General features: G+C 36.7%; 4 protein-coding genes across 6 annotated transcripts in view; 2 read left to right on the top strand and 2 right to left on the bottom strand.

The window, feature by feature from the left end:
• Positions 1-6,532, top strand: part of proser3 (proline and serine rich 3) — a 20,923-nt gene extending 14,391 nt beyond the window's left edge. For both annotated transcript variants that reach the window (XM_065280623.2, XM_065280624.2), the window contains exons 10-14: positions 1,363-1,781; positions 2,832-3,015; positions 3,211-3,385; positions 5,371-5,452; positions 5,906-6,532. In XM_065280623.2, the coding sequence (XP_065136695.1) occupies positions 1,363-1,781; positions 2,832-3,015; positions 3,211-3,385; positions 5,371-5,452; positions 5,906-5,963 (918 nt within the window). In that variant the 3' untranslated portion in view covers positions 5,964-6,532. The remainder of the gene's footprint in view (positions 1-1,362; positions 1,782-2,831; positions 3,016-3,210; positions 3,386-5,370; positions 5,453-5,905) is intronic.
• hspb6 (heat shock protein, alpha-crystallin-related, b6) lies at positions 5,879-7,776 on the bottom strand. Its single transcript, XM_065280630.2, has 3 exons — positions 7,358-7,776; positions 7,016-7,138; positions 5,879-6,877 (listed from the first exon to the last, which is right to left on the bottom strand). The coding sequence occupies exons 1-3, from the start codon at positions 7,514-7,516 to the stop codon at positions 6,710-6,712; spliced, it is 450 nt and encodes a 149-aa protein (XP_065136702.1). The 5' UTR covers positions 7,517-7,776; the 3' UTR covers positions 5,879-6,709.
• A 2,804-nt stretch (positions 7,777-10,580) lies between these two features.
• psenen (presenilin enhancer, gamma-secretase subunit) overlaps positions 10,581-18,167 on the bottom strand; it is a 141,223-nt gene continuing 133,636 nt past the window's right edge. Inside the window, exons 1-4 of one of the 2 annotated variants that reach the window (XM_065280640.1) lie at positions 14,222-14,353; positions 13,751-13,844; positions 13,274-13,378; positions 10,581-11,098 (exon numbers count right to left, since the gene is read on the bottom strand). In XM_065280640.1, the coding sequence (XP_065136712.1) occupies positions 10,959-11,098; positions 13,274-13,378; positions 13,751-13,811 (306 nt within the window). In that variant the 5' untranslated portion in view covers positions 13,812-13,844; positions 14,222-14,353 and the 3' untranslated portion in view covers positions 10,581-10,958. Of the gene's footprint in view, positions 11,099-13,273; positions 13,379-13,750; positions 13,845-14,221; positions 14,354-18,167 lie in introns of those variants that run through there. The other variant, XM_065280641.1, reaches the window with a different exon arrangement.
• The window catches only part of kmt2bb (lysine (K)-specific methyltransferase 2Bb), a 74,194-nt gene continuing 71,189 nt past the window's right edge, over positions 15,163-18,167 (top strand). The window contains exons 1-2 of the mRNA XM_073815566.1: positions 15,163-15,574; positions 17,612-17,690. Coding sequence (XP_073671667.1) covers positions 15,266-15,574; positions 17,612-17,690 — 388 coding nt within the window. The 5' untranslated portion in view covers positions 15,163-15,265. The remainder of the gene's footprint in view (positions 15,575-17,611; positions 17,691-18,167) is intronic.

Consider the following 18,167-nt stretch of genomic DNA (forward strand, 5'->3'; position numbering starts at 1 on the left):
ACGCCCACCGGGGGGAAAACAATCCAACCGTCTCCATTGACTTTGTATTGCGAGAGGCTGCGTTCTTGTCATTTCTGGCTTATAACAAAAAACAGAATAATGCCTAAAAGCTGCTGTGTGACAATATGTACAGCTAACAAGCCAAAGAACCCAGAAATAAGTTTTTATAAGATGTCGACCTCAAAAAACGAGCGTTTAAAGACACAAAAGTGGAAAACAGGCAACTTTTCATAGTACTCCTATTAGTAGAACTGCGTCCACTAGGGGGAAATGTAGTCGGCGATCCACTTTTTTCTCCTTAAAGGTTGGGTTTTACTGCTCGACAGCTTATAAAAACTTATTTCTGGGTTCTTTGGCTTGTTAGCTGTACATATTGTCACACAGCAGCTTTTAGGCATTATTCTGTTTTTTGTTACAAGCCAGAAATGACAAGGAGGCAGCCTCTCGCAATACAAAGTCAATGGAGACGGTTGGATTGTTTTCCCCCCCCCGGTGGGCGTGGTTTTCAAATTTGCATAACTGCGCTCTGTCTCTATATTTGGAAAGTATTTCATTCTGTTGCGTGCAACAAATTTGTGTACAATTATCTGATAAACATTACCAGGGGCCGTGTCAGTTCTGATGTTTGTGACTTATATATGTGGCATTGTTTTGTCTCAATATGCACATCAGTAATGTTTTGTAAGGTTTGTTTGTAAAAACTACTTTAATGTCCTAATATAACTAAGGCCTAGTCCTAGATTAATCTAACTCGTTTCTGAGAAACCACCCCAGTGTATAAGTCAGTGTCAGTTTTATTACTGTCAAACTCTGTTACCAAAACAAATAGCTTTTGACAGTACAAAATAATACAGGAAATGTTTTCTACTTGATTTAAAAGTTGATAAGGCTATTTTTACTACGTAATGGCACAATAACATTTGCATCTATAATAACATTTTGCACTCTCTTCTGACCCTGTCTGGACAGATTTTAGAGTTGCAACCCATCAGATAAGAATTGTTGATCTAGACTTTCACATTTATTATGAAGATACTTTATGAGAAAATTGTAGGTTTACATTTTTTTAACAAAACAAAAAAGAATCCGCACACTGAACTCAACATCAATTTGTTTAATCACCAAAGTAACGTTTCGGGCACCTGCCCTTCATCAGACTTAGTCAGACATCAGTTAGTCTGATGAAGGGCAGGTGCCCGAAACGTTACTTCGGTGATTAAACAAATTGATGTTGAGTTCAGTGTGCGGATTCTTTTATGTTTTGTTGGATACTTTATTTTTTTATTCCAGTGTGTGTGCGTGTCTCCGTCTCTCGGAAAAAAAATTTAAACAATGAATATGTTCTGTGTTTTTATTGAAAAGGCACAACACAGCCATTTGAATAACACGCCTCTTCAGAGATCACATCTCACATTCACACCAGTCACTCTCGCCAGCCTCGATCCTCCAACACCTGAGCCAGCATTCCCAATTTCAAGCCTTAGCGTCTCCAGACTCCAACCCGGTGCCAGCATCAAGACCCAGGACCAACATATCCAACCTGATCCCTTTCCTCAAAAAAATAACCCTAACCCACGACATCACAGACAAATAGGAACACAAGTCAACATCCCAGAAAGGAGCGGCCCGAAATCCTCCTCTCCATCTCCACAGACTTCTGATAGCACAGATGAACGGTGGCCAAATACTCGGGGAAAGAAAACCACGGCAGTCAAGGGGAAGATTGAGAGTGAGAGGCATGAGAAGATTGAACCCTCAAGTCGAAAGAAAAAATCTGATGGGTATGTCTGATGTGTCCTAAAAGGTGCAAATCAGATTAAAAAGTAACAGAAGAGAGAGATTTTATTGCTTGTTATTGTAGTGCATCACACCTGGTTGGGATACCCGTGTACATTTCTGTGTTGTAAAGTAACGTTGTTAACATTAATTATTTTCCATGTTATATTTTCTTGTACATTTGTATCATTTGTAGGATTAGTCAATTTTCCAGATAATTTACTCACCACCATGTCATCCAAAATGTTGATGTCTTTCTTTGTTCAGTCGAGAAGAAATTATGTTTTTGAGGAAAACATTCCAAGATTTTTCTAATTTTAATGGACAATAATGGACCCCAACACTTAACAGTTTTAATGCAGTTTCAAAGGACTCTAAATCCCAAACGAGGCATAAGGGTCTTATCTAGCGAAACAAAAATAAAAAATATGCACTTTTAATCAACAACTTCTCGTCTTCCTCCGGTTGTGTGACAAGCCAGTGCAACCTCACGTAATTGCATAATGCTGTGGAAAGGTCATGTGTTACATATATGAAACGCACATTTGCGGACCATTTTAAACAATAAACTGACAGAAAGACATTAATTAGTATCATTCGACATACAACAACGTCGGAACGGTCCTCTTTCTCTACACTTGTAAACACTGTGGCTTAGTTTAGCATACATCATCCGTGACCTCTTGACGTGATGACGTATTACGTGAGGTCGCGTTGGCGCATCACATGACTGGAGGAAGATGAAAAGTTGTGGTTTAAAAGTGCATTTTTTTTTTCTTGCCAAAAATGACAATGGTTTTGCTAGATAAAACCTTATGCCTTGTTTGAGATCGTTTAGAGTCCTTTGAAACTGCAATTTTAAACTGCATTAAAACTGTTAAGTGTTGGGGTCCAAAATGAGAAAAATCCTGGAATGTTTCCTCAAAAAACATAATTTCTTCTCGACTGAACAATGAAAGACATCAACATTTTGGATGACATGGTGGTGAGTAAATTATCTGGATTTTTGTAAGAAAATCAACTAATCCTTTAAACTTATATCTGTGTCTACATAGTGCTAAAAGGAGCAGCAGTCCATTGAGGGCCAAGCAGGCGAGGGGTCACGAAGGAGTCAATTGCAAATCCAGTGAGGTGGGTGGAAAAAAGAGGTTGGAGGAAGAGGGTCAAAGGTCAGCACAAAGAGGACGATCTGGAGACCGAGCACCACCACCCTCACCGATACAGAATGCTTTGGGACAGGTTTGTGTCTTAGTTTCACTACATTGGTCCTTAAAACATATTTGCAAACTTAAAAGTTTCTATATTGGAGCTATTGACAAACATTGCTGAGTAAAGCAACATCATTCAGCCTTTATTTTGAATAAAATAGCCATAATGAAAATTTACAACGTAAAAATTACTGAATAGTATTAATATTCCTCTTGACGTTGACAGGTTGTCTCCGAGGTGCTTTTTCCCAGTGTTGATTCTCCAACCCCTTGCAAGACACCATATTCATCAGTTTCCCCAGCATTCACCCCCCCTCCATCACTACAAACCCCTGATGCCCCTCCACCTGATGTGCAGCAACCATTTAAAGTCATAGATCAACTTATGCAGGATGCAGAAGGTAGGAAAGGTTTTTAACTAGCTGTAAAATTTTATGATTACATAGATTTATCAGGTTATGTTAAGTCAGACCTGAACCTGTTATAATCTGATAAAAGGATAAGACCTTTTAAAAGTTCAGCATTATATCAGGTGTGTTCAGTTACATGATAGATTGTATTTAGTTATGTTAGTTAGATCAATGTTAGATTCAAGTTTTGCAATCTAAATGTAAATTTATACATTATAAAAGGTGAAAGTGGGATCTACTTAGAAAAATTACTCTAATTGGTTACACCAAAAAAAAATTTTTTTTTTTACTTTTCTCACTTAAAGTTTAACGTGAACAATAAAAAAAAAAAAATCTTTAAAAAAGTAAAAAATCTTTTTTTTTATTGCAAAAAAGTTACTTACATTGGTAACACCTATTAAATGTAATCTTTTTCAAATGAAATTATTTCGAAAATTTAAGTTGGAAAAAATTACCAATTGAGTTAATTTTTAAGTTAACACAACTTTCACTTTTTACAGTGTACAACGTAAGGTAAGGTAGTACTTTATTGACCCCTAGGGGCAAATTGATTCACAGCTAGCAGAATCATAAAACAACAAAAAATCCATTAGACATGAACATATACACAATAGAATAAACAGTGATAGATACTAAAAAATAAAAATAGACAGCCAACAACCCTCTCAATCTACATTAAAGCATTTAAAAACCTGATGGCAGATGGTACAAAAAACTCTTTATATCTATTCGTAAGCCATAATGGCTGATAAAACCTACGGGAGGATGGTAATAAATTAAACCTATTTTGCAGAGGGTGGCTAGGATCACTGACAATTAATTTGGCTTTCTTCAAAATGTTTACTTTATACACATCATTTAAGTTATTCAAAGGGGATCCAACAATCCTACCACACAATTTAACAGTAGGCCTACCCAATAATCTGTTTTTACTTGGTTAAAATTGCCCATAACAAAGTTTGGTGCATCTGTAGACAACCCTTGGAGCCCCTGCACAGTCTGAGTTTTTGAGCTTTATGACTTGCTGAAATGTCCTTGTTGTAACGGAGATCCTCAGGAGCACAACTGCCCGAGCGCTTTAGAAAGAAGGAGAAAGCGGCACGCCTAGCGTTTTCCATACATTTTTAGGCGTGACCTGTGAGCAACCCCTATCAGGGGTACATAATGACTCCCTGACGATCACCGTATTACACCAGTTTTTATTAACATAGAGACATAGTCCTCCACCAAATGCTTTACCAGTCGCAGTTAGGTCCCTGTCCAAACGATAAGGTTTACCAAAGCCATCGATTTCCAGATCAGATTGAGAATCCTGGTCCTTGAGGCATGTTTCCGTAAGAGCGAGAATGCAAGTGCTGCTAAATTATTTCAGAAACTTCACGTTAGCCTGAAACAAGTCCACTTTGTTGCAAAGTGATTGAAGGTTTGCCAACATAACCGTAGGGATCATCATGCCACCCCGACTCCACCTCTTCCTCGATCCATTGGGCTTGCAATCCCATCCTCGATTTGGCAGAGTAGAATCCGACCAGATGATCTCTGCTGGGAAAGCCGTCAGCGGATCGACACAGCCTTTCTCAGAGTTCCGTAATAATAACCGCTCCAAAGGTGACCAGTGACCATTGAAAGGGAAAAGAGACTTCTCATATTTATGGAAGCCATTGCAAATTTACAATTAATCAACAGAAACACTAGACAACACTAAACAAACACAAGACCACGACCATGAAACACACCGCTGCTGCGTGTCGCCATACACAGCGCCACCATCCTAAGTTATAAATATATTTTAAAATATGACATGGTAATAAACACAAAAAACTGAATCCAAAAAGTGGTTGTTTATTTGCTTGCTTATTTATTACTTATTTACAACTCATGACAATTATATTGGCTTGTGATTCAGGCTTAGTTTAAACGTCATTCATAAAAAGATGATTTTCCCTTCTGTTGGTATTCTGATATCTTGTACACAGACTCAGATGGAAAGGAGTTTGAAGATGATCCCTTACTGCAAGTTCTCAGACAGCAAAGAAAATTTGTGAAGGAAAAACTATGGTGAGAATATCAACTTTTAATTATTAGCTTTTAAAGATGCAGTGTGTAGATTTTAGCGGCATCTAGTAGTGAGATTGCAAATTGCACCCCTCCCTTTCGAAACACATAACAGGACAGACATGTCATCGTCTGAGACGTAGTAACAAACACGCTCTGGACAGCAATTTCTTCGTTTAGGGCTACTGTAGAAACATGGCGGCGCAAAATGGCGCCTTCCATGTAATGTAGATAAAAACGGCTCATTCTAATGTAATAACAACAATACAGTTCATTATGTAAGATCTTTATACACCACTGAAAACAAGTTTTCTATATTTTATTGCTTTGCTGTCAAAAGATCCTATGGAAATTTACACACTGCACCTTTAATTCTACATCATTGAAATTCTACGCTACATAAGTCATATTAAGCAAGACAACATGCAGTTAAATTGAATTTTTTTTATTTTCCAGTGAAGTTGACATGATGCTTGAGCAGTTTCTTCCATTGACTCCTCCAACAGGCACATGATTCATATACAGAAAGAGCAATATTTCAAACATGCCATCATGTTAAGGTTTACTACTATTTATTTTTGTTTTATTTTTGGATTCAACCGTGTATGACTGTATTTATAAATAAAGATCTTTGCAAATAAACAAGGGTGTAACATTTTAACATTCTTTACATCACACAAATAAAGATTTTAATTTAATTAACACATAATTATTTTATCATTTAAAAATATGTACAACCTCAGCATGAGTCGATAAGTTGAAGAGTCCGTGCATTTCTATAGAAAGTGCTAAAAATCATGATTTCCTGTTGTCTGGATTAGTCAGTGTCAACTCTGTTAACAAAGTAGAGTAACAGTGTTGACAGTCTTGTATGTGCGTGGGTTTCTGTGTATGACTGTGTTTAAGCGTCAGAAGACCTGTTAACATGAGAACAGATTTGTCAGCCAACAGTAAGTGCGAAGTAAATGTGATTTGATATTGTTGGCTTTGAATCAGTACATTTGGAATTGCCAGAATAAATAAAGTGCCGCCACCGGGGCAATCGGAGGAAATTCAAATTACTTTGGTCTTGGGCAGGAATATCTAATCCTGCTCCTAAAGAGGCACTAACCTCCAGAGTTTTGCCTCAACCCTAAACAAACACACATAAGCTTTACCTCTCTGCAGGTCAGCGGGCTTTCAGGAGCAAGTTTGGAAACCTCTGGTCTTGGGTATTATGCATGAATGGGAGCGTTTACATGAAAATGTCACGTGTGTGCATTACAGTCCACTGTGATTTAAAAGTCTAGCGTTATCTTCTTCCCGCAGAGGTGCTGAGATGATAAGCATTCCTTCTGGTGACATGGCTGATTCCAATGCCATTGTGTCCACATTATTTGGGATCCGATATCGGCGATTGAACTGGCGAGTCACGAGTCCTGAACCATCCTAGGGTTGAATACATAAGCATGATTTTTTAAAATGTTCAGTACAAAATATTTTAGACAACATGCTGTCTATCCACCTAATACAAATACTCAAAGCATCTGAAACGGCATTATGAAAAGAAAGAAAACACTAGACTACCTTTCTTTGTTCATGTTTTCCCTCAACCACAACATAGTCGCCAACCACTTTGACTAGCAGCTCCTCTGGACTGAAGTGTTTCACATCAACCTGTACAGTAAATCCTCTGTTGTCACAGGTAACCTGTAGATAAAATAAATGTATATTTTAGTTTATTATCTATAGTCACACTTATAATAGAGCATATATAATTTAACGTTTTCGAATGTTAGTACTGTAAATAAATATTCAGAATCTACCTTAATATTGTTATTTATAATAATTAATATATAATTTCTAATGGATTTTATAATAAAACTATGTTCACTATAATGGTAATTTTTTAGAAAAACAGTACTCCACCTGTGCTGCTCTTGTGTGCTCGGAAACCGGAATTAAAAGTTCGGATGGTGTCCACGAGTTCCGTCCAATCTGCTCGTTCAGTCGGGGAAGTAACGGTGAAAGGACGCTGTGCCACGGGGTACCGCTTACATGGAGAGAAGGAGGCAAGTCAAAATCCATTCCCCTAGGATAAATTATAACGAATAACCACCAAGTTTTAAAAGTTAACAGTATATCGATGTAGGTATTATAACAGGTTGGACGAGCTTATTCAGTGGTAAGTTTAGTATGCTGGTGCAGTTGTCAAGTGCTTTATAAAAGTGAAAGTGAGTGACGTATCGTTGCGCAACTCGGGATAAATAACGCAGGGAAAACCGTTACTCTAGTTTAAATAGCCCAGGGAAACACCGCCCCGTACACATGAGCCCTTCCCCAAAACATAAGCCATAATTGAATGGACTAAAGACTTTAGACGGTGAAGTGCTATCACACTGAATGGATAAAGATGCAACGCTCTAGCAAAGGAAGTCCCGCCTTTCAATAAAAAGAGCCAATCAGCAAACGTTAAAGATTCTGTGAGGAAGGGGCTCTGTAGCAGCGTGCGCATGCGCAGCAGCTGTCTCGACTTGTTAAAAGTTGTTTTATAGGGCAAACTATACGGTACAGTTGTTATCAGGTTTATTCAGAATCGTTAGAAATAAGCTATCTGTCCTCCATCATTCAAGTACATGGCTCGTATTAATGAAGTATCTGCCCGCCCGGAGTAGTTACAAAAAGGCCGCCGAGTGCTGAGGCTTCCCCTGCTGATTGCGCTGGCAGAGATCCGAGATTTTTCTCGCACTACTTCATACCAAAACAATGCTGCTGGAACGCCAAAAATGCCAAAAGCGTTAAGTTGCATTTGCTCTTATGGAATGTCAATGACAGGAAGGATTTTGTTCGACCACTTAAATACCCATGATGAAAGCCCGGGGTAATTTATTATATCGCCCTTATATAACAGCTCAAGGGAAACCGACTGAATTTAGTGCCTGGGGGAGGACATACTAATATTTTGATCACTTTAGCTGTTACGCGGAGAGGGAGGGAGAGATGTTGTGCGTCTATCCAATGTCGAAGGGACTCTTGTGTATGATGCAACGGTGAGGTTGTCCGGCTATAAATAAGTTTAAAAGACACCAAACTTTTCTGCTTTGAGTGCTTTCATGTCCACATGGAACAGCACGTGCTTGCACTTCTAACAAGTCACTATGGCAACAATGGCGTCAGTTAAAATATCGTGGTTACTGCACTTATTGTTACCAATGTAAAATCAAAATTATTAATATTATTATTTTGAAGACTGGGGTGACCAACAATAGTACTATCAACAATAACTGTAATTTAGATTTTTGAAAAAAAAAAAAAACATGGTTACTGATGGGTCAATGACGTGACCATTAATTATTTTGTGTCCATGTGGTTCAATTAAATGTTAAAGGGTTAAAATTTCAAAATAAATTTGCAGATTACTTGCATACATTCTCTTTTTTGAGGACCAAGTCAAACATTTCTGGTTTATTTCATTTTAAAAGAATATTTGGGGGATAATTGCAAAATGTCTATGTGGTGTAACCGGTCTGTGTCAATTGGTGTAACTAGTATTTTTTTTAATAATTAAAATTTAATAATAAAAATTAAAAAATAAATATATTCATTAAAAATGTGGAATAAAATATAATCATCTAGTTTAGTGTAATATGATTGATTTTTACATAATTTTTTTACATCGTTTGTCAAAGATTATTTCGAAAACAGACCTGTTTTCAGTATATGTCAGGACAAATATTACAAAAATGCATTAAAATTTACATTTAGAAATAACTAATAAAATTATATTTTATTATTATTATTATTATTATTTTGATGATTACGCTTTCATGCAATCAAGGTGGATAAATATTTAATATTTCTCATTCTTTGGCGCAATTGGCGGTTGACATTTTCAGGTCCATTCAGTCTTAACTTTCATAAAAATGGTGCGAATGTAATTTTTTATTGCATAAAATTAACAATATGTGCTTTAAAACTATTTTTTAAAAAGATTTTTGAATTTCTCTTCTTGTCACTGACCCCCATGTGATTTAAGCAAAGCATAATAGGCCTATAATAAATTTCCATCTTATTAACTTCTGTGGTATGTAGAACATTTCTAAAGGATGAGGCCTATTTTGGCCACTTCACATTTAGTTTAACTGCAACTATTTGACATTTGCTTACAGTATGGTATGTTCTCAGTTCAGCACCTGCAATGTTCGAACATGAGATTTTTAAAAGAAAACATTATGTTGAAAAATGCCAGCCTGTTTCAAGTAACTATATATATTAATGTGACTTAAAACCTAAATTTAAGTATTCTTCAGTATGAAAGAGCGCACCTGCTGCCAGTCACTGTCATTTTCTATCTTGGTGTTAATGACAAATGTGGTTGACTGGCATTACGATGAATTGCATGATGCCATATGATCTGTTTGTCAAATAAAGTTTAATGGCATTGCTTAATCTGTGAAATCTGCTTAAGACGTAAACAAATCAAATCAAAACAAAAATGAACAAATTCCAACAAAGGCCGTTAACTCACATTTTGTTTTTCCAAAATGGAATTATAATGACATTATTATGCCCCAATTAAACATATTGTTCCATCTCTCTCGAACAATTAATTCAAACCTCCGTTTTAAAGGGCATCGACCGCATAAAGCCACATCAGCTGTCCAATGTGGCTCATGACTCATGAAAATACAGCATTTCTGAATGCCTTTGGGTGTCAAACGAACCAATGACCGATGCGCTGGCCAGCGCACAAGTTATTGAAGCTGGGTATAGCATGTCCTTCTGCTGTTGGCAACAGCTAGTAAGAGAAGCAGAACTTTCTGTCCATGTCATTGGTTACAGGTGACTAAAAAAAGCATGCAGGAAGATCAACCAGGGGCTTAGTGTTTGCTCAATAGGGCATCACGTTTCATAACAGGCGCCTATAAGGGGTTATAAACAAGACGGAGGCTTCGTGCGTTTATATTACAGTGTCTGGTATGCCAGTTGGTTTATAATCATTGTAAGCCGTGATGATTAACATGTAGAAGAACAGAGAAGATGGATTTTTCTAGCAATCTCTAGGAAGTCTTTTGATCAGGCTAAAAATGGCAAAACGGTAGCTGACATACATAAATATATTTAAATGACGAATAAACAAGACAAGAAAAACTGCATGTCACATCAACTGCTGAAATACAGTCGAAAACTTTATTTTGTATGGACCTGCCTGGTCCGCCAGTTTTATCATACATCATCTTTAATGCATTGACAGATTATAAAGTGTTATAACAACATGATAAACATACCAGCTAAAACGGTAAAACAAATGGGTGAGATATTAAGTAGTAGTGCAGAAAAAAGCTCTTGGTCTTCAGCATGATGCATGATTTGTGTCCGTATTATTTCACCCAACCAACAAATGATTTCATCAGTTCACTAAATACCACAACTCGCAGACAAATCCAGTTAATGTTGAATGTGACGACAGTGGTAAAATTAGGCAAGTAAAAAAAATACTAAAAGAGGTATGGTGAAGCAACGCTTTTCCTCAGGCTGTGCCGAGCGGAATGGTGAAGGAAAGATAATCTCCGATCTCTCCCCACCGAGCTCTGAAATGTTGGAATATGGTGATCCACGTCGTCAGCACCGCCACCCACAGTAAAAGCCCCAGCGCTGACTTCTTTACATCTTTTGGAAAAGGAATTAGAGGCATATATTATATTGAAGACAAATACTGTGCAATACATGTGTCAGACCGTAATATCACATTAGTCACAAGACATTTTCTGCTTCGGTGACAAAGATCTAATACATGCTTGTAAATCTCATAACTATGAGTACATGGAGAGTTCTGGTCTTGGATTGTGACTGGTAAAAAACACACAATATATAGACCCATATATTATGTCAAACACCATCTTTGGTGTCCCCAGAGTACATATGTGAAGTTTTAGCTCAAAATATCATGTAGATAATTTATTATAGCATGTTACAATTGACACTTTGTAGGTGTGAGCAAAATGTGCCGTTTTGGGGTGTGTCCTGTTAAATGCAAATGAGCTGATCTCTGCGATAAAGGGCAGTGCCGTGGTTGCATAGTGCAGATTAAGGGGCGTTATTATCCCCTTCTGACATCACAAGGGGGGAGCCAGATTTCAATGAGCTGGGTTGTTTCTTTTTCACATTTTCTAGGTTGATAGAAGCACTGGGGACCCAATCATAGCATTTAAACATGGAAAAAGTCAGATATTCATGATAGGTCCCCTTTATGTGCTATAATTTGGTCCTTCTATCAACCTAGAAAATGTGAAAAAACAACCCAGTAACTTTGTTTAGATAAACCATTATCTGCAAGCATGTGAAAAATAGGTCATTCTGATTTCCCTCCCTATGTGACATAGAAAGGGGAACTTATTAAAATAATACCGCCCCTTAATCTGAACTGTCCAACCATGGCACTGCCATTTAGTGCAGAAAGAGAGAAAAGTAATTGACAGCACAATTGAGTTTCAATTTCAACAAACCACCATTATGGCGATCAGCATTTCATCAGCTGATTTTCATTTAACTCTTTCCCCGCCATTGAAGAGTTATTTCGTCAATTAAGAGAAAACATTTGCATAAAATAGTGTTCCTGATGAGGTTTTATGAAAATGTGTAATACCGCGATTATCCACTAGATGGATTTATAAAACCCAGTTTATAAGCAAAAGGAAGCACATTTGTTTTTACTAATTTTAAACTCTGTATGTTTTGATTATCGTTCTGAATCTAATCTCTAACAAAAACCCTTCACAAAAATGCAATTGTTTCAGCTTTTTGCTAAAATTTTGCTTTAAAGAAAAATACACATATTTAAGAGTTTATAAGCAGAGAAAAAAATATAGATAGGACGAAACTTTTTTTCCATTTTGTTTGTTTGTTGTTTGTTTGAAAGCAGAGGGTCTGTTCTTTCTTTTGATATTTTTGTATGTTTATATATTTTTAGTAGAAATTTATATGGAATGCAATTTGTGAAACTTTTGTAAAAATTATAAAAAAATGCCGGCGAGCAACTTTTCAAAAAAAAGGGCTGGTGGGGAATGAGTTAAATGGACACACACACACCCACCCCAAAATGGCGAATTTATGATTAACAATTTTAACATGCTATAATAAATGATCTATGGGGTATTTTCAGCTAAAATAAATCACATAAACACTCCGAGAACACTGAAGACTTATTTTACATTCAAAAAAGTCTCATAAAATGTCCCCTTTAAAGTTAATAGGCACTCGATCCTATTCTATATGTCGAATGTGCTGCATGCAGTGTCTAGCAATGCCATTTTACTGTGACTATACTCACAATGTTGTACTTTCTGCTTAAATATAGAGTTGTATTTATTTAAAATGATTAATAATGGCCATGAGCACAAGTAACTCCTTGTACACAAAGCACGGTGTCAAAGCATCATATGTCTTGCATATAAACAGCTTAGTTTACACAAATGCGCCACGGGAATTCCAGTGCATAAACAGCATGCATTACCCAGTTCATCTCTGCTGTGTGAATATGCAGGATTTTGCACATTATGTGTAACGGTAGTCGATTTGTTTTTATATCACAAACATTGCATGCCACACTGATGTTATATCCTGGAAATAAATAGGTTATTTTATATTTTTACAATTCACATATCGTCTACAGAATACATACTATTCCTGCAGAAATAGTAAGAGAAGTATGCATGCTATTCAGAACTCAGCCACATTTGGCTTAAGTAATATAACACCTTTAATGACAATAAGACATGGCATATGAGGTTTCTCACAAGCTTTTCAAATGGGTCACTCATGATGTGTGCCCTCCTATATACTTACAGGATTTAATGTTTGGTTGTTCCGTGTAGGCAGGTTTAACAAAAGCCTCTTTGAAAAACCACACCACATTAACAAGCCAGAGAAAGGGAAGGAATGCAAAACCACCTGAGGGAATATCAGACACAATATTGTTAAAACCAACGTACATGAAATTCACATTCCAATACATTACTGTACCGAGGGCACAAATGTTTTTTATTTACATTTAAATGTATGCATTTGGTGGATGTTTTTATACAAGGGGACTGATATTTGGGATACGGCACATTCGAGCTATACATACATCAGTATGTGCTTTCCTTGGAAGTCAAACCTATGACTTTTTGCACTGTTGTTTATGCAATGCTCTATCAATTGAGCTACAGGATGCATTTATATATTTTTATATTTTAGACAAACTTTTGCCCAGTATTTTATAGTGATGATATAAATAACTTACAATGCTTGAAAAAAAATTTTATGATTCACACAACATACCTAAATAGTATCTTCTGCAAAGGCTTAGTTTCTCCTCATTGGGCATTCGTTCAAGATTCATAGTGGATGTGGTCTATGTTGTTGTGTAGTATTCCTGTAAATGAAGGTAAGTTTACTAATAATAAATATAATATCATACTGAAAAAATCGATATGTTGTAACATTGCTGCCATCTGGCGACACAAGACAGTGCTGCCAAAACATCGTCATTTACATGAACCTTACAGGGAAATTATTGTACGACTTTATAGATTTTTTTAAAGCCTCGTTATTCGGTCAAATCTATGAATCGTGAATTAAACCGAGACACTGTTTGGGAAATGGCTAATTGGTCAGAGCAATCCAACCATCAACCTAATCTGCCATAACATCACTATACGACTGCGAAAATTCAGTAATCGATCATACACATTACACAGCTTTACCAAACCTTAAACGAAACAATTATTCTTATAAAAAACACGTGGCTACCTTAAATGCCGAGCTCAGATCAGAAAACGAAAGGTTTAACACAACAAAGGCGACGGCGAAACAACTTTTATGGTTCCGGTTCCTGATGAAAACTATGATGTGACGTCACTCCGTGGCTCTGCATGATGGGTAATGTATTTTAATGGATCGGTCGGACGAGCAATGGGATGAGCACTAAAATACTACAATAATGTATAAACATTTAATAATTTAAGACATTAATAAAGAGGAATTTAAATGAACGATTTTTACACATTATATAACACAGGATATTTTTTTACATGGGTGGAAAATGTGCAAAAAAAATGTAAAAATACTGTCGCAACACAAAGCATTCTGCCTGCTTTAAAATGTATATTTTTCTCACATTGCGAAAATGAGACTAATAATAAATGAATGACCGATATGTAGACCAGGTCACTATACAACGGAGTTAATACATACAATGAATTCGATATGCAAAAATAAAGGGGGCTTTACATTTTTATATTTTGCATTTATGTATGGGGCATCTACGTTACATAACAGACATATTAACAGACATATTTATTAATCTGGTAAAGCTTGGATTTTTATTAGTTATTAATAAAATTACACAATATATATTTTATTACATTAAAACAGGTTTAGTATTAGGCAGTATACTTTTTATGGTATTTTTAAACAATATATATATATTTATATATTAATTGAAAAATGGCTACAAGTTAACACACACAAATCATCAAAATACGAAATTAATTAGAACAATGAATTTAACAAAATTGCTAACAAGGATACATTGAAAAAAAAAATATAAAAACATTTTGAAAAAACAAATAACAATAATAATAATAATAATAACAAAATGAAATATTAAACCTAAACAAAATAAACCTGCATTTGTTTAAAAGAAATGTTCTGCAGTAAGGAAGGACCGTACAGTACACGTCATTCCCGTACTACATCACCCACAATGCACCGCACGTCGTTCCCCCTCCCTATGTGGCGCTTTCCCTCTTCTCTCGCCCTGAGTTTCTATCTATCGGTGTTGTTGTTGAAGCTATGATGGCGGCAGCGGGATGCGGATCAGCAACCGCGGCTGCCGTTGTGGGGGCGGGCGGCGTTGGTGCAGCGCGTGGACGCTTCCCCGGTCGGCCGTGGTCGTCGCGAAGCCGTTTGCGCTCGGAGAAGCGATGGCAGCTCGGCCGCTCCGGGACAGATCAAGACGAGATCTCCTCCAGCGGAGGCCCGAGGCCCACCTGCCTGGTGTTCGCGCTGAACGAGGACCAGTCCCACTTGCGCCTGCTCGGGATCGAGGCGAGCTACAAGAGCCTGGGGGAGGCTGGATACAGCTCGAGCGGGAGCGAGGAGGTGCGTGCTTCGCGCTGGCGTCGTTTCACGGTGCAGTTCTCAAATGGCCTTGTTTTGCGTGGCCGTGTTGCATAGGAAGCAACGGGAATGCAAGTTTTAGTGCAGCTGCGTTACACAAAATGGACATGCGAGCGTACCGTATTAAAGGGGGAACTTGAGGGTCTTTAAAGTGGCGCACAAGTGGAGCTCGCGCTGTTAAGATCCTTTCATTCCCATTTAAATGCAATGTTTCATTGAATGCAACATTATAACACGGGGGGAGGGGATTAATTACTGTAGCATTGTTGCTTACGGTAGAAACAGGGTCATGGGTGCAATTAAATTTTTAAGTCATACGACTGTAGGTGGTGCGTATACGTCATTATTTAGGTCACTAGTTGTAGGTTTAGTTTTGAATATGGTTATTTGCTTCATTTCCAAGCATGCATGCTGGTTGCTGGATTTGATTCTTGTGTCAGGTTGCTTAAGTGAGAGCATGCAGTGTGAATGGATCACCTGCAGGATCTAACAGTGGTGTTAGTTGGTTATTTAGGAACATCATGGATCATAAGACTACATTAACATGACTACTAGCATGTTACTAGTTTTGAGGTTGCATGCTTTGTTTGAAATGTTTCTAAGTGAGTATGCCGGTTAACTTGTTGTTAGCTGGTCAATGTACTGGTTTTGAGAGTGCATGGTTGCATGCGTTGTTTCTTGTGAACTTCTTGATTGCTGCTAAGTTTACAGTACTGGTTTTGAGGTAGCATGTTTAGTTTTATCGTCACTCTCAGTGCATATTCTTGTGAACCTGTTGTTAGCTGGTCGATGTTGTGGTTTTGAGATTGCATGCTTTTTGTATCTTTATTCCTACTGTCTATGCTGGTGAACTTGTTGTTAGCTGATCACAGTACTGCTTTAAATATTGCTTTCTTTTGTTTTACCCTTTTGATTATCCCGTGGTGGCTGTTCAGTGTACTGGTTTTGAAATTGCATGTTGTGTATGGTTTTTAGGGTGCATGCTTTAATTTGTTCCCTGGATGTATGCTTCTGAACTTATTGTAAGGGTCATCACAATGATGCATAAGATCAAAACTCAGTGTGCTTTCAAAAAGAGGAAACGTAATAAAAAATTGGCAAAGCTAAAATATTAAACTCTGATTACGCTTTATGAAATGAGTGGTTGATCAAAAGGCGTGGGAACAGTTTTTTTATGCATTTATGTTGCTACACTTGTTCTCCCAGGCATCGCATATCAGTGTTGTGAAGATGTGCTATGGTAACTTGTATGTGTTGCTTTCTGTGTGCAGTAGCGTGCAACTGCAATGGACAAAAATTAATGCTTTAAAGATCAAGGTCAAGGCGTTGTGGACTTTAAGACAAGTTCTAACATTTTTCGTCTTATGAAATTAAACTCCCTTCCTCTTTGTCAACACAATACAGTACCATGTTTGGGACTTGTTTTGTGTAGTGTGGGATGTTAGTTTGTCTGAAAATGTAAATATATCCTTGTCATAAATGTTAAGCAATATGTTATATCTCAATTCAAAATATGTTTTATTTGTAATACCCTAATAGTTCACAAGATGCTTACATGGAGTCACTTGCCCTTTATGTTGAAAAGCATTTTAGTAATATTTTTATATTTTAAACTTCTCCTGTATAGTTCAGTGGTAGTGCATTGCATTAGCAGCTCAAAAGGTCATGGTCAGGGTGATATGAACCAGTATAAAATGTATACCTGTAATGCACTGTAGGTCGCTTTGGTTAAAAGCGTCTGCCAAATGTGTAATGTTTTGGAAGGTTGAGCATTTTAGATGTGCAATAACACAACACACTTTTCTCTCTAATTTGTAAACATCCGTTGAAAAACGTTCCATCATCTACATTGTAGAAAAATAAGAAAAAAGAAAGCAACATGTATATTTACTTTTTGTAAAAATGTATAGGCTGTTGCTAAAAAAAAATGCATAAGAGTTTTATGTAATTCTGCAAACTTTTTGTTCATCTAAAAATAAAATTAATAATTAAATGTTAAAGCTTACTTTTTATTTTCAGGGAGCAGAATTTAAAGGCTTTAAAGTTGAAGATGAAGACGTCAGTGTCCCAGTTTGCCCTGTACGAAATCCTTGTAGACGTAAGTGTGACTTTATATCCAAATAAATAAAGTTTCTCCTAAAGTTTTATTTCATTGTGTTTGCTTGATCCCACATTACTTTAATGTTGTTAGGAAATATCTTAAAAACTTAATCGAATGACCAATCATTTACTCCAAAATATGAAACGGTGTTACTGTAGTTTATTTATAAAATGTATATAATCATTTTATCAATTGTGTCAGACTGTTGAATGTGTTTGTGAAAAAGTTAAATCACTGTGAGGCGATTTCTCAAACAGGGCTTATCCTAGTCACATCTTGCACTGACACATCTTAAAAAATATAAGTGCCATTTTTTGTCTCAAGATACACACCAGTAAGGTTTTTTAAGATTTGTTTGTAAAAATTACTTAAATGTCCTTATATAACGAAGTCCTAGTTCAGGATTAATCTAAACCTTGTACTGCAAGTTGAAAGATAATTCAAGTCTAATGCAACTTATTCATTTTTGTGCTG

The sequence above is a fragment of the Paramisgurnus dabryanus genome, chromosome 8 (assembly GCF_030506205.2).
Source record: "Paramisgurnus dabryanus chromosome 8, PD_genome_1.1, whole genome shotgun sequence".
NCBI classification, from domain to species: Eukaryota; Metazoa; Chordata; class Actinopteri; order Cypriniformes; family Cobitidae; genus Paramisgurnus; species Paramisgurnus dabryanus.